At 32.6% G+C, this 15,980-nt stretch overlaps 1 protein-coding gene across 1 annotated transcript in view; it reads right to left on the minus strand.

Moving 5' to 3' along the window:
• Positions 1-15,980, minus strand: part of LOC123655639 (dachshund homolog 2) — a 147,423-nt gene that overhangs the window by 27,242 nt on the left and 104,201 nt on the right. Inside the window, exon 8 of the mRNA XM_045591402.1 lies at positions 6,615-6,698. Coding sequence (XP_045447358.1) covers positions 6,615-6,698 — 84 coding nt within the window. The remainder of the gene's footprint in view (positions 1-6,614; positions 6,699-15,980) is intronic.

Raw genomic sequence — 15,980 nt, forward strand, 5'->3', positions numbered from 1 at the left:
ATAGATGCGATATTTATAAAGATAAAAAAAATATAAATGTATTTAATTTACAAAAGGTGTATGTAAAGTCAATTGTTACAAATATTCAGTTTTTAATTCAAATTGTCATTCAGAATGATGATTAAAGTTATGTTAGTTTTTTAATTCATACTTAGTGGAATTTTAATTAAACGATAATCTGGTTTAAAATATAACATTTTAAGGTTTATCCTGGCGTAGTGTTCATCGCATGCATTCGGCCCGTACATTAGGGAGAGATGAGTTGACCAGTCGGCCAAATCTAATCATCTGCATTAGTCATGCGCGGCCGAAGCCCATACTGCGCTTCATTTCACCAGAACATCCTCCCTTGATCCGATTTGTACGTTTGTGGTATCTCAAATTGAAAATTTCCTCAAAATGAAAAACGAAGTTCATTAGAAATTTCAAGAAAAAGAAAAGAATTGTGTATAGAGCCAGGTTGTTTGTTAGTCGGCTATTCTCATTATGCTATCTCCATACATTTCATCGGTTCGATGTAGATAATAAAACCTGTTTTTAGAAAACGAATTAAAAAGAGATTATACCTACCCATTCGTTTTTATGTATTACCATTTACGAAAGATCTTAAGTTTTGATGAAAAACCAATGCGCTCTCGTAGGAATTATGACATAGAAATTACACATAGGTCGGATGGCTCCCAAGCGACGTGCCCTGCATATTATGGGTCATTGGTAAAGAGGTCACGTAGTGAATACTTTCTTGCTGGTCAGACAAGATGAGGAAGAAAGCATTAATATAACTTATATTAAAATCTTATGTTTGCAAAAAAGTTTTAATAGACATGTTAAGTTACAATATTTTACCACCGTATTTTATATTAATATTTGTAGCTATAAAATAATTCTTAAATTCTAAACCAATAACGGGCTTATACACAATCAATCAATCAATTATACAAAATTTTTCTAAGCCACGACGAACATCATGATTGCATCGTTTACTGCAAGTGTAAATATTTACCCGCTGTACACGAAAATGTTCCCCGCCGAGAACTTTCATACCACAATTGCGAAAAATTAGACATAAACTGCCCTAAAACTTCGACAAATAACGGAGGTTCCGCAGTTATACCCATGTTAACGCATGTCAGTTTACATCATTCTTGGTAAGGTTTAGTAATTAGTTTGAAAGTTAGGATTGACGATATCATACTCAGAAGTAATATTAATATTGGTATTATGACTGTTAAGTTCAATATAATGTTTCTTAAATTGTAAATCAATAGAAAAAGAGGTTTATTACTATCATAGAATAAAATTAATTTTAATGAATATTTATTTTTCAATTAACTTTGTAAATATCTTCTAATACCCAATAAAATTTTCTTGTTAATTGAATGGCATAAGTGATTCCTTTCTAGCTGGTATTCAACTATTCATTAAACGAGGTGGTGACGTGGTATGCGGTTGCACGTCCTTACGAGAAATATTTTTGATATAACTTCATATACATGTTCGTGTCTTTATTGCTGGTAGTTGAAACATTTCTACGACATATAATGATGTTTCACGATGATGAAAAGTTACAATTGTATAAACACTAACACTTACCACACTAACTATAAATACTTAGCAGTTAAGACGATTAAAATATTTTCAATAACGCTAAATCCTATTAATTTATCTTTTGATATGTTTCGTTAAAATTAAATTCAATTTTAAACAGTTCATTACATTCAGAACTTAAAAAAATTAAAAAAGAAAATATTACTTAATTTTAAAAGCCAAACTTCCATCCAGAACAACCGAATATATCTTTGTTATTAGCAAGTGTTTGCATGACAGTAACGTGGCTTGTAATAGGAGGTTTCCGTCCAATGCAGGGAACAATAGCACCGGTGAGATGCTCATTCGACGGTGCAGATTGCATCTATTAGGAGCTTTGCAGCCTCAATGGCTATAACAATGTTTTCCACGTTAACCCTACTAACAATTAACGACAGGTGATTGTTTTTCAACGAATCAAAAAACATCAAAAAAAAAACTTGAACTAATATAGAAAGCTAGAACGTAATTTACTGTTCAAAATTATTTTTAATTATATAAACAAAAGTCGTATTACAATAATAGTCACATTACCCATAAATCATAACACATGCACGTCACTAAAACAGTTATTGGGGTGTATTTGGTATTCTAACAATACCCTAGACTGACTACTGATATGCATTGATATGATTGTTTCACAAAACAATTCATTTGAATTTGACCACTCGCCTGTCCGATTCGTGATAGCATTTGGAATAGGAGCCTAGGAGGGGTTTCACCATCAGGTTATTATTGATATCGAGTAATACAATATCCAATAATACGAAATGAAATGGTATGTCAAATTACTACTTACTTTGATTAACACAAACTTTATGAAATATTTTATTTTGAATACTTTAATATGAGTCTTATAATTTTATAGTAGAGTCGTGTTGTTAATTTCATTGCAAATCTGAATCGCAGACAATTTGATTTCAAATTTTCTATTAATTATAAGTAAGAGATATTCGTACAAAGGGTGGATGTAGCATGCTCGTAAGGTATATCGATAACCCTCCATTCCGAACATAATGTTCACATAATTGGCGAAACATTTCCATTCCAACCCTTTCAAGACACCCGTAATGTTACGGCCTACATGTTATTTAATTACACAATCTCGAACACAATGTGAATTGTAGTTACACTTTCATGTCTCGGTTGCAGATATGACTCCTATGAGATGGAACTAGAAGTAACTCAGATGTTTCTAATATAATATCTTACAACCTTTCCGTAGTAATTACCTTATTCGTTGTATTATTAATTTTATATGTCATTTAAATCTTACTTGAATTTTCGTATTTACTGTAAATAATCAAAAATCAAAATCAACAATTTCTTTATTCAAGTAGGCTTCAAAGATAAAATGCTTATGAATTGTCGTTTCAGAAATTAAAATCATACTCGCTTTTACTAAACTATACTTAATATGAAGCTACTAGATTCTCTAGCAGAAAATCGCTAAGTTCAACTTCGCTTCAACTAAGTTCTCCTCAGTTCAACTTCAAAAAAAAAAAAAAAGCTGAGAATTGTTATAAATTTTGTCTTCTCTATATATTTTTTTATATAATAAAGTTGTCTTAGAACGTATGTATAATGAATCCTTATATAGGTACTTTTGAAGCTCGAGTTTGATTGAATTAGTTTGAACTAAAATACGAGCTATACGGATTCATACAATACTTGCTAAGTTTCATAAAGTAGAATAGGATTGAAACCCCTCTGTGATATCTTTCATCCCTGAGAACTAACTTCATAAGATTTCTAGGCACATAAATCAAGATAATTGAATCCTAGAAAATGTTGCTGAAAGTGATATAAAGTGAAAAATTTCGAAAAATCGAACAAATGAATTTATAGATATAAAAAATGTATTAGCGTTAAATATTTCACATTTCTTTCTTTTTATACATTATACGGCAACATTTTAGACATTTTCTATATTTTACAATATTATTAAGAAAGTAGTAATAGAAGATTTGTCAGTAACATTGATCTTCTTCTTTTGAGAACAGAAATGAAAAGAAGATAAAACTTCGAATGTTGTTTTTCTGATTTGCAATATCAGATGTAATGTACAAATGGTTGCAGTACTGAGTGCATCATGCGGCTGGTGCTACGACGATGTCGGACTATTCAATACAATAACAATTATGCAAGCTGTTGGGCATTGATGGGCTCCAGTCCAACTTTCATGGCGGACTACGATCCTCCCTGATTGACTGTTATTGACTTCGCGTGTTTAGCTTTTGTTTGAAACTTTTATACGCATTTTATAAGAATTATTTACAGTAATAATTTATTTAATCGGTTTAATGAGAAAGCGGTAAATAATATGATTATATTTTGTAGTATATATTAGCAGAGGCTCCATTTATAAGATTTACATTAAAGACTGATGAATGCACAACGATAGATAAATTCAGGTGTCCTTTGACATATAATTTATAGTTTCCTTTATATATATATATATTTTTTTATTTATTTATCTGAACTTCGTATCACCTTATTTTTTTCTGAAATATAATAATAACATAATATATCAAAATAAAATATAGCCTATCTTTTAAGTTGCATCGAACTGCACACGGTGTGCAAATTTGACTAAAATCGGTTAAGTAGTTTAGGAGTCCATTGAGGACAAACATTGTGACACGAGATTTATATATATTAAGACTAGCTGACCTGGCGAACTTCGTATCACCTTATTTTTTTCTGAAATATAATAATAACATAATATATCAAAATAAAATATAGCCTATCTTTTAAGTTGGATCGAACTGCACACGGTGTGCAAATTTGACTAAAATCGGTTAAGTAGTTTAGGAGTCCATTGAGGACAAACATTGTGACACGAGATTTATATATATTAAGATGTCAGTTTTTAATGTTTTGCAAAAGAAGAAACAAAAACTAAAAAAAGAATTCTAGCAAATGAAGATTGCATCTATCATTTATATTTAGCTATTCATATACATATGTAGATCATCTCACTACAAATAAACTTTATACTGGTATGATTTTATGGTAATAAATGTCTCTAAACCTACAACACATTTGAACAATAAAAAATGCAATACCGTACATTTCATTGTCTTTGTTGTGTGGTACGCATTTCGTTTCAACTCAGTTAACGTACTAGCACATATAGTACCGCTTTGTAACCGAAGGCGTATTTCATACCGTCGACACATAGAACGCTATCTGATGATTGGTTTTTGGCAATTACCAGTATTGCTCACGTCGCAATCGGGTTCATTCACCGTATGAAATATGTATGGGATCCGCGATTCCCTTTGTTGTTGCATCCATTGCAGTGTTCAAGCAATAGTTTGTTATACAAACTACTCATGGATTAATTATAGTAAAATAAAAGTGTTGCAAGGTTGAATAGCATGCATTAATGTTATGTATCATTTATTGTTATTATTTAAATCATCATCTATAATTTGAATACTTGACATGTGTACTCTGTACTTATGTTGTTACGCTCGCGTGTGATTGACTGTATCAAGAGAAATGTCAAAAGTAGAAAAAAGAAAATAGAATAAGTTTTTATTCATATTTTATCAAACAAAAATATATTTATCCTTATATAAATGTAGATAAAGTGAAATGCACTTGCGCAAAGTAGCGAGCGGAAACGTACAAAATAAGTAAAAATATTTAACAATTTTTCTGCTTTAAATATTGTCTTTTGAAATTTGGTATTTCGAAATTTTTCCTTATTTGAAATAAAAATAATAAAGTGAGTCAATAAACAATGATGCGGAAGCGTCGCCATTCGCCAATAATTTTAATTGGGTAGCGAGTAATTGTCAAAAAGCTTTTAGTGCATCGGACACGAGATTGTCAAATATCGAGCACAATCCATTAACAGTTTGCGTCGACAAAAAATTAATTGATAATGCCACTATTTCGAATCAAATATGCTACGAAATAAACTCTCTTTGGTCTTAGGGCAAATTAATTATTAATTTATTAGTAAGGCTAAATAATTACTCTTAAAACTTGCACGTTATGTAAATTCAAATAAAATAAAGATTGGAATTCTTATTTAAAATTTTATTCAGTGATTTATTATGTGCCACATCACCCTTGTCGGTTTGAATTACTACTGGGTATTAAATGATCTTTAAAATTTGACACTATTACAGGGAATAAGTTAAGTTTGTATAAAAGGAATAACCCTTTGTCTTAGGGCGGTAGGTCGACGCTACCGTTTCGCCTGACATTTGCATAAAGGTTACCTTACTGTGCATTTTCTTTGCAGACATTACGTTTTATTAGTAGCGACGGGGTGGTATTGTATTGCGTGCATTTTAACCTTTGTATACTATAAAGCAATTACTTACTATGTTGCTAGTTCGATTAACTAGAATATTCTTATTATGCCAACAAATACTTAATACTATATATGCTAATAGACTACATTGATTATATAATAAATAGAATATAATATCACAGTGTAATCGCATAATTAAGGAACAGCAAGTGATATCTGAAATGCTATCAATAAACCTATAAATTATTACAGAAATTATCAGTACGTGCAATCGAGCCTTGGGAAAGTAAAATTAATGTTATAGTGGCAGAAACAATAACATTTAGTCGAGACTTACAACGTGTGAATAGGAAAATAAAAATGCATTTTAATCGAATGTCCGCAATCTATTGTAGCAAAAACAATTATACAGGAAAGAGCAGTTCGTAGGTGGCACGGAAAGAAAATTGGCCACGGTGTATCCATAGCGTCCCGTTCTTAGATAATAGGTTTTAATGTAGCAAATAAATAACGTGTCTTGGAGGAAGACAATGGTTTCGTAATAAGATCTGTTAATTTTGGCGGACGCGGAGCGTGGTCGTGACCGGCGATTTATGAAGGCATTGAAATTACATCGCTTTTGTTTCTTTTCTCCTTTCTCCTTCATCTATGTCTATGAGACTAATTTTCCCAAAGGTATGAGAAATTGGTACCATATATTATAATTAAAGCTATTCCGTGTGAAATATTATTGTGATTAAATATTTGCACTGACCTCTCATTTTTTGTTCGTCGAGTAGTTGTCTTTCCAGACTGTCCTTTACTTCTCGTTCTCTGAGAACGTCCATTTTCAGTTCGGCTGTAACAAAATAAAAGACAATAAACTTTTAGAAAAGCATAGAATAAAGTAACGAGATACAACGTCTACGACGAACAGTCTTAAATGAATGATTCAATATACAAAAGGCATTGTATTTAAACAGTTAACTAAACCCGTAACAAGGCCAAGCAAGGGGCCGATTAGAACATAAACACGGATTAACTCATTCGGAATCCTCACCATTGTGAAGGAGTTGATTTGAGAGATTTGCATAACTTTCAATTAAACCTAACCTGACGGAAATTATTGGGGAGCTACTTCCGATTTGAATACATTTCAGTAATGGGTTTCGAGTACTATTCCTTAATTACATTCAACATTATTATAATGAATTATTCGTACAACAACTAGCACAGAAAATACAATACGCAGTTTACATTTCGTATCTGCAAATTATAATAAAATACAAAATATCTTAAGTAATGTAATATGTAGCAGACTATTTAAAATTGTATTATATAGTTGTTTTAGGTAATTGAATATACCCACAAATTATACATGTCGACATTTAGTGTATTTTTGTGTCATATTTACTACAGATAAAATACTTCCTATATATTTTATCATATATATTATTATGGTCGTTAATATAATTACAGGTACATATTTAATAAATTTATAATTTTGAGACAACATCATCGACTCCGCCAGTGTCATGTTCTTAGTAATTACAGAATTCATAACTCTAATGTCGCAGTCTCTAATAATTTCTGCTATATTTGTTACATGATTTGCTGTTTGCTTCCATGTTTATTGGTTTTGAATTAGTTAACGAAAACAAAATATACAATATTATTTACATGAAATAATTCAAACAATACTTATTGCTACGAAAAATTTCTTATTAAATAAATAAAATATTTAATAAATTTGGAGTGTATTGTTTTAAGTATGTACACTAAGTACTAATTTTAAAAAATCTGCTAGATGCTTCATTCACATAGACTGTAAAAATAATCGTGGACTATTTATATAACATTTATGCCAAAACTTAAAGAATTTAGTCATTTTCGGCATATTTAGGTCCATCTATTCTTTTTCTTCATGATTTTAATTTGAATTTCATTTAGATGTTATTTTTTTAATGAAAAATGCCTATTTAAAAACGCTTTTACTAATACGGCTACGGCTGTAAGTACAGCGATTATCATTTTCAATCTCTTGATGTTTTAGCGATGACGCCATGGTCAGGCAGTAATAATAAGTGTATTGATAGTAACCGTGATTATTAGAAAACTTATTTTTGAATACCAAAGAATTTATAATAGGTACTTGTTTGATTTGTAAAGATGTTTTGCGATACACAGTGTCTGTGTGTAAACAGAAAGTGGCTACCAGACATAGAAGTGGACAACTAAACACAAATATCAACTAAGTATTGAAAAATAAAACACACCAAACCACGATGACCACTAATTACAGCTTCAGTAAGTACGCAGCATAAACTATAGTTAGTAAATGTATCCAGAAAAATCGGTCTGATATCGATCTATACATTAAGCCGTGATATTTTGCAGGGAGGCATTACCAGTACCAGGTAGCTCCCATATCAACAAACAATAATCTCGAAGATAATACAGTGACAAGTTAACTTGCTCTCGTATCCTCGTATGCCGTGTAATGGGTCCGGGAATAAAGGCGAGTTACTCCCACTATCTCGAAATTCAATCTTGCTAAGTGAAACGTTGTCGTGTTCATTGTTTGTTAAATTTTCTGGTGCTGTTTATATTTTAAACGTATTATACTAGATATTAATTGAAAGATTGTGAATAGTGGCGTCCAGGACGCTATGGCTAGCTATTGTTATTTTATCTATAAAAGTATTAAGAAGTGAAGTTCTTTAGACATTAAATGCACAAGAAAAGAGAAGATTGGGGAAAAGATAATTGGAGGCTTATACCTAAGCTGGGTGTATAAGACGATCAAAACCAAAACTTTGAGACCTATAAGGTCATTATCACTGTGAAAGATGTGAAATGTCACTGATAGTGAAAAAACATTAATTGTGATGTTAATCTAAAATTTAATGTTTTTAATTGTTTTAATTATTTGATGTACGTATGCTGTCTGTGTTACGGCAGTAAAGAATATAGCCACCCATTCTCTTTCCGTCGGTGTCGCAAGAGGTGACTAAGGGATTAACACAGTTCCACTACCACCTTGGAACTTAAAAAACCCACTGATTGCGGGGATTAACACAGTTCCACTACCACCTTGGAACTTAAAAAACCCACTGATTGCGGGATAACAATCCAACTTCTGGCTTTGAAATACACAGGCCGAAGACGGGCAGCAGTGTCTTGGGTGCGACAAGGCCAGCCCTGTAGTCACCAACCCGCCTGCCCGGCGTGGTGACTATGGGCAAAACATGGGTTCACGTCATTTTTGGCGCGAATTTGAGGAGACCTATATCCAGCAGAGGACTGCGATAGGCTGAAGTGAAATACTTGATATAAATTTATAGATAACATACATGCTGATTTATAGAAGAACTTTTGTTTATTTAATAAACTAGAAATCACATTAGATGTTCTATTTTATAAAAAACGTTAAAATTGTTTTAATTTCGATTCTAAACAATCATTTCCGTTTAATTTCAAATCAATCCAGTTGTTTAGTGTAATTTAGAGGGCTTTTAGTTAAGAGTGGTTTCGCACATAAGACGTAAATTACCTTGGGCGAGGCGGCCATTAAGGACCGCGTCGGTATGCGCGCGCGCCGTATCTCCGCATCTCGCGATTTGTGAGCCGAAGCGTCTCAACAAAAGATGCTCCCGGTGGTCTTTGAGTCCAGGCCGATCTATCTTTGTATTGTTTGATGTTCGTGTTATAGATACGAGTAATGAGTCCGTGAATAATTACCTCCTAGATCATCGCAGACCTAATTAAATTAGTCTCATACAGTATTCCCGTACACTTCTATTATACATCTAGTTTTAAAGTATAAAAATATAGTAGAATTAACGTAAACAAGAAGGATTATGGTTATTTAGGTATATATATGTTTATACATACATACAATACATATTAAACGTTAGCAATAGGCGTTTACAACAAGTCGAGAAAGCAAAGGTCTGTAGACCATTCGATTATCACTAAATCGATCTCTATATCGAATCAATCAAATTTAAGAACACGATAGAGTGGGGCCGAGTAAAAAATTACCATTTTATAAATAAAATAACAATAAAAGTGATGCGCCGTTCAAGGGAATATATAATTATGGACAATTATTATTATACCGAAGCTCAATGGCTGATAGATGATTGAAAGGATCGAAACCCATAAACAAAAGGATCGATTCCGGTTACGCAATTTAATAATGGTCTAAAGTAATTAACTGATACCGTATCGACTCTTGAAATATTGCGCTTAAAGCATAAGTGTTCACTCGAATTGAAAAGTCGCTTTGTTTTTATTTTTTTAGTCTGATGTCGTTACGAATCGGGTCTCGGAGGGGCGGGAAGGATAATTTTATTTCTCTTCGATTTCGTGCACTCAGCAAAAGCAACAATAATATCTAATATTTAAATTGCCGCGTGGGATACCCCCGGAGAATTGTTGACAGAAACTCACTCAATCCCCATATAAATTTATGTGACAAATGATAAATTCAAGTAACTGTTTCTCAAACGTAATACAGAAGTACGCATTACCTACATAACTGACATTGTATTGATTATTTATCTTCCAGCTACAATTAAAAGCGATTAAACAATAACGATAAAATAGCTTGAAACGGTAACACATAAGTCATAGGGTAAGCGAATTAAGACATATTTTCTCGGCCCTATTGCAAAGACTAAGTTGTGCTTGCAGTTAAAATAACAATTAAAGTCCGCTTTAAATTTACGACTCAAAACTGGTAAAATAATTTAAACGAGCGTTAAGGTGAATACAGCCAAAATGGGTCTTTGAAAGGGGGAAACAAAAGAACGCATTTAGTTCTCCCTCTGCTTCACCTTTGGTCCTTTTAAAAGCAACAGAATGAAAGGAAGACTTCGGCGGTCTGAATGTGAAATTTTAATAGTAATAGCATAAGGAAATATTACGGAGCAATATTGCTGATTAAAATGCTTAAGAAAATGAAGAACTGAGAATAACGCAAAATTATCCTATTACAATGTTTGTAGATTTAAAATTTTCAGATAAAATAGGTATAATTAGATAAAAAAATAAATGTGACAAACTTAATTATTAATAATTAATCTCTTAGTAATCCATTAAAATAAAACACAGTGCATTTAAATGACAAATTCAAAGTAACGATAATGGCTGTCACGGTGCGGAAAACGAATTTTCTTCCCTATGTTTTTTAAATTTACAAACCGTTGGCAATTTTATTTTAGTGTTATTAGACTTTTCCGGCTTATGTCACACGGAGATGTTACTGCGGAGGATTATTCCAGCAGTCTCTGCGCTAATAATCATAGGAATTGCCTTTTTGTATTATGTGTGAAATTTTGATCGTAAAATCTTTGCATTCGTTACATTTCCGCTTATGGTTTGTTATGTGTAAAAATTTAGGGGACATAGCAATCATCTTATCTTATCGTTATAAATCTTTATTCTTACAAGCAGAATCTTTGTTTATGAATGATAATTTTATGTATTACTATGTAAACCATTCATTTTTTGTTACAAATCGTTATCTGTGTGAAGCCCAAGAGTACAAATAATGAAGATGTCCACACAAAATAAGTTAAAAATAGTAGTGGTCCGAACGAGCACCGCCGGAATAACTCGCGGTGTTATCGGCGCACGCGCAACCAATCTGCGATCGAAACACACCGGATAAGATTATCCGGTAGCTCTGTATTATTTTAATGAGACTACACGACTCCTCGAGATTCGATGCGATACGAAAAAGCTTAGGTAACGAAGCGAATAAAAAGTATACGGGTCAAGAGAGATATCACGCGGCCGCTTCGGGATGACGGCGCTCGCAATGCGAACAATCCCCGCGAGAGGGATTTTTAAATTAGCCACCAAATACGATAACTCCCGTACCTCTACATACCAGCTGACGGCAGATCGCCTGATACCATTATGTCCTCGGTATGGTACTGATTAAAAAATATCTACATTTATAAGCGGACAACATCTGTTATTTAAATAAGATATAAATTCGCGACTCCGCGAATGTTTTGTTTTTCGGCTTCATTTTTTTCTTTCCCCGGTGAAATCTCCCCTCCGCGGATATATTGGTATTAAAAATGTAAGGGAGATTTATGCGAATGGCTCTAAGCTTTCATTAGTTCTTCCTTATGAGATGTTTTTGCGGTCGCTCCCTGACCGGTAATTTTTCATTTTTCCGCAAAACTTCCTGATATAATGGGCACGTTATAAAAAATTTAACTGCATATAAAGAATATTTATACAGCCGTGGAGTTCCAGCTGCAGGCTACGATTTATATCATTACAATTCCCTGTTCCTATTGAGAGAATTGAAATTATGACTAATAGGCTTTACGAAAATAATATCGGTGAAGTTTCTTAGCGTTTTAAAAATATAGCTTGAAGTTGCTTACCATTAATTTTAATTTTATTACATAATTACGATTGATTTTAGTTATACTGTTTTTAAAGGTATTACAAATTTCTAGTATTTAAATTTAGACAATTCTAATTATATTGGGATGATCGTTATGATACACCTATTGTTGTACATACATAGGGTGAAAACATCATGATAATATATAATTTAAAAGTTTTTGTAAAAAAGCATACCGGTTTAGTTCTCTTAATAATGTAACTTTTTTTTGTTTATATAAATTCGCACTGCCACTATTTATATTGCGACAATTTTTAAGACATTATCATTATTTGATTCTGTATATCGCTGTTCATTTCATTTTTTTTTATTTTTTAACTATGTAACTATGTAACTATGGATCTTTAAATGAAATATAACGACAAAGTTAAAACATAGAAAATAAGAACGTTCTTCCTTACACATAATATCACGACCTTAATAAAAACAGATATCATTTTATAAAGGTACGTCCATATCATAAACATATGCATAAACGACTTTATTCCGGCTTGTAATTCCATATGTAAATTACAACTAGAACAAGGGTTCTGTTCCACCCCATAGAGACAGTATGAAACCAGATTTACAAGATCTTTTATAAACTACACCGACGCACCAAACGTAGGTCATGTTAACTTTGCCTCCGAATAACAGCTCTTAAAGTCGGGTTTACGTCAGTTTTAAATATTAAGAACAGCAAAATGAGCCTACATACGATTTGTTTGTGATTAAAATATTTTATTTAAGTAACATTATTTCGCTTACCTCAACTACGCGATAATAATGTGAGTTCAGTGATTTATTCATATGACTACTTGCTTACGTTTGTTATTTTTTATGAAGTTATTAAATAATAACAATACTTCTTATTACAAAAAAAAAATTGTGAATATATTCCTTTTATTTCACTAAAATGTATCATAGGAGGTAGAAGACTAATATGGTCGCGTAATATTTTTCAATAAAGACATCTTGCACGTCATGAATAATTGGGCGAACGTCACATTAAATTATTTCGGCTAAGTAATTCCGAGCGGTTAATTATTGCGCACAGGCCGGGAGGAGAGTTGAGAATGTAATTATTATTAAACTTTACGATTGTCTCACTTTACCCCTTTATATATGTGAGGGATACATAACGTATTAAAAACACAATAAACGACGAGGGACTTTGAATATAATCGTATCGGCAGAAGGTCTACATTCAAGTGCGTCGAGACTATCAAATCTAACATTGCTATCCGTCTTGTAGATCTTAAGATCCTTAGGGAGTATCTTGGCTTGATACGGTACAAGATTCATATTTGAGCTACTTCCGAAAGTTTATATGTATATGACAGTCGAATTTAATTTATTGAGATTTCATAAGTTACTGTAACAACATATTTATTGATTTTTAATTAAATCTTAAGAATCGTCATTACTATTCTTGAAGGAATATGTGTACGTATAGTCACTTTCTTAACACATTTGCGTCTTTTGAGTGTCTCAAAACAGACGTTTTACAAGTAACAAACATTTAAAAAATTAACACCTCGTAAAATGTATACTATAGCTGTATAAAATACGAGTATATAAGTTGATCTATTGTGGTGTACCGACATTTACACAATGTTTAACTAGCAATATTCACATTCTCAACTAGATGGCGTGTGTGTGGTCAAGTCGCGTGCGCACTGTAACCGGAGCGACACGCGCAAGTAATCCAATATGGCCGCCCGATGTCTCTCACATATCGGTAAGTTGCAGGAATGCAATTTTAATACTCCTGATAATGTTGCTTATTGTTTACTTGGTTTCATGGTCAAGTGGTACAGAAACCATGTATTAGTTACAATAATACGAACCTTTATTGATCTCTACTTTGTGTGGAGATCTATCAGTTGTCGTAAATGGTTCAAATACGTATGAATATATTATTAAAACTAGTCAAGGAGCTTGACCTGATTGAATCTTACACGGAATTGTTTCAACACTACATAAGTTTTTTGACAAAATGTCTTGGTCTAAACTAGAAAATGGAATCATACAATTTTCGTAATAAGTAACTTCATGAGGAGTTATATTGATTACGCACAAATATTAAAATTTTAACTTAAATTCTTAATATTAAGGTGTTATATAATATAAAATAAAAGAAAAGAATATCAAAACCGACGCAGTTTCGTTTGAATTTTATTGATTGGGTTTTTTATTTATTTATTTTTTTTTATTTATTTATTTTTTTTTTATAACAAATAGGCAGGCATTTTACCACAATCTCACCTGATGTTAAGTGATGATACGGTCGAAGGTGGAGCATGCCTGCCTAGTAACAGCCTATTCACTCTGGCCTTGAAGGCACCCAGATTGTATCTTTCGGGAAACACAGACGCGGGCAACGAGTTCCATTCCTTAGCTGTGCACATCAGGAAAGTAGATCCAAAGCGTTTTGTGCGCGTAGGTGGCATATCGATGACATAAGGATGGAACGATCGACCGCGCCTAGTGTCCCGATGGCGGAAGGTTGTTGGGGGAATTAGATCGTGCAATTCCTTCGCACACTCACCGAAATATATTCTGTAGAACACCGACAGACAACACGTCGTACAAAGTAGTTTATATTTAGATATAATATTATTACATGACATCGATTTTCTCTAATCATCATCACGGTCGAGCTAGCTGATTGGCTCTACGGCTGTATACGAACTGTTGTAATAACAACTAGGTTCTCACAATAAAAATATATTAATTTTATTGAAAGATATTAGATATTACAAGGCATTATATATTTTATGTTATAACGCTATAAGTCATGTCAGCACGTTGGAGTAAACAAACAAAGATCTCTCCGGGAGATGCAGCGGTTACGTTACAATGGTGCGAAAGCTGGCGCGGCACAATGCCTCGTTGGTATATCTTCGCATCTAGCGGTGGCTCGTTAGCTGGGGGCGGTTTGTGCAGGCGAGTTATGAGTACCGCGATCGACGCTTACTATATCTAGTCCAACAGAAAATATAACTTCATTGCTTGTAAACACGATCATTTCGGTGACGTTATTTGTGCGTTGAATCAATCAGAACCAGAAGAGTAAGGCATTTGAGTATACACATAATATGAGTTTTAGTCGAATGACGTTTAGTGTTTGTTAGTACAAATTGCATTATAGTTAAAAAGTGTAAGTTTGAATATTAAACAAAACAATATGTATGCGTGTGTGTGTCAAATACATGGTAGGGTGTGTAATGTTTTTTTATTGATTTAATGTATTTTTATGCATTATTTTAAAAAATATTAGCATACTGCACTTCTCTATATAAACTATAAGTGTGCGAAATTTGATACTCCTCCGTCTGCGCAATTTTCGTAAAAAGAGGTACAAAATTTTTGCTTTACTGATTAATATATAGAAGATAGATATGACATTATAATTAAAAATTGATAAATGACGTAAGTTGTTTATGATACTGGATAGTTACTGGCTGTTTAGCAATTTTGCTAATTCGGCGACGACGCAATATAACAGCAATATTCGTAGCAGTACTGTAAAAGCTTTCATATCAATTGAATCCATTAACTGAGTACACAAGTCCTGTCTGTCTATTTGCTCATCAGTTTTTATCATTGGCCAGTTCTTGTTTGTTCGATCGGTCACTTCCACGTTATTGATGGGCTGTTTCCCTCCAACGCAATGCGATCTCATCGAAAATTATGTCATAAATACATAGAAATAAGAAACGTTTT

Source organism: Melitaea cinxia, chromosome 8 (genome assembly GCF_905220565.1).
Source record: "Melitaea cinxia chromosome 8, ilMelCinx1.1, whole genome shotgun sequence".
Classification (NCBI taxonomy): Eukaryota; Metazoa; Arthropoda; class Insecta; order Lepidoptera; family Nymphalidae; genus Melitaea; species Melitaea cinxia.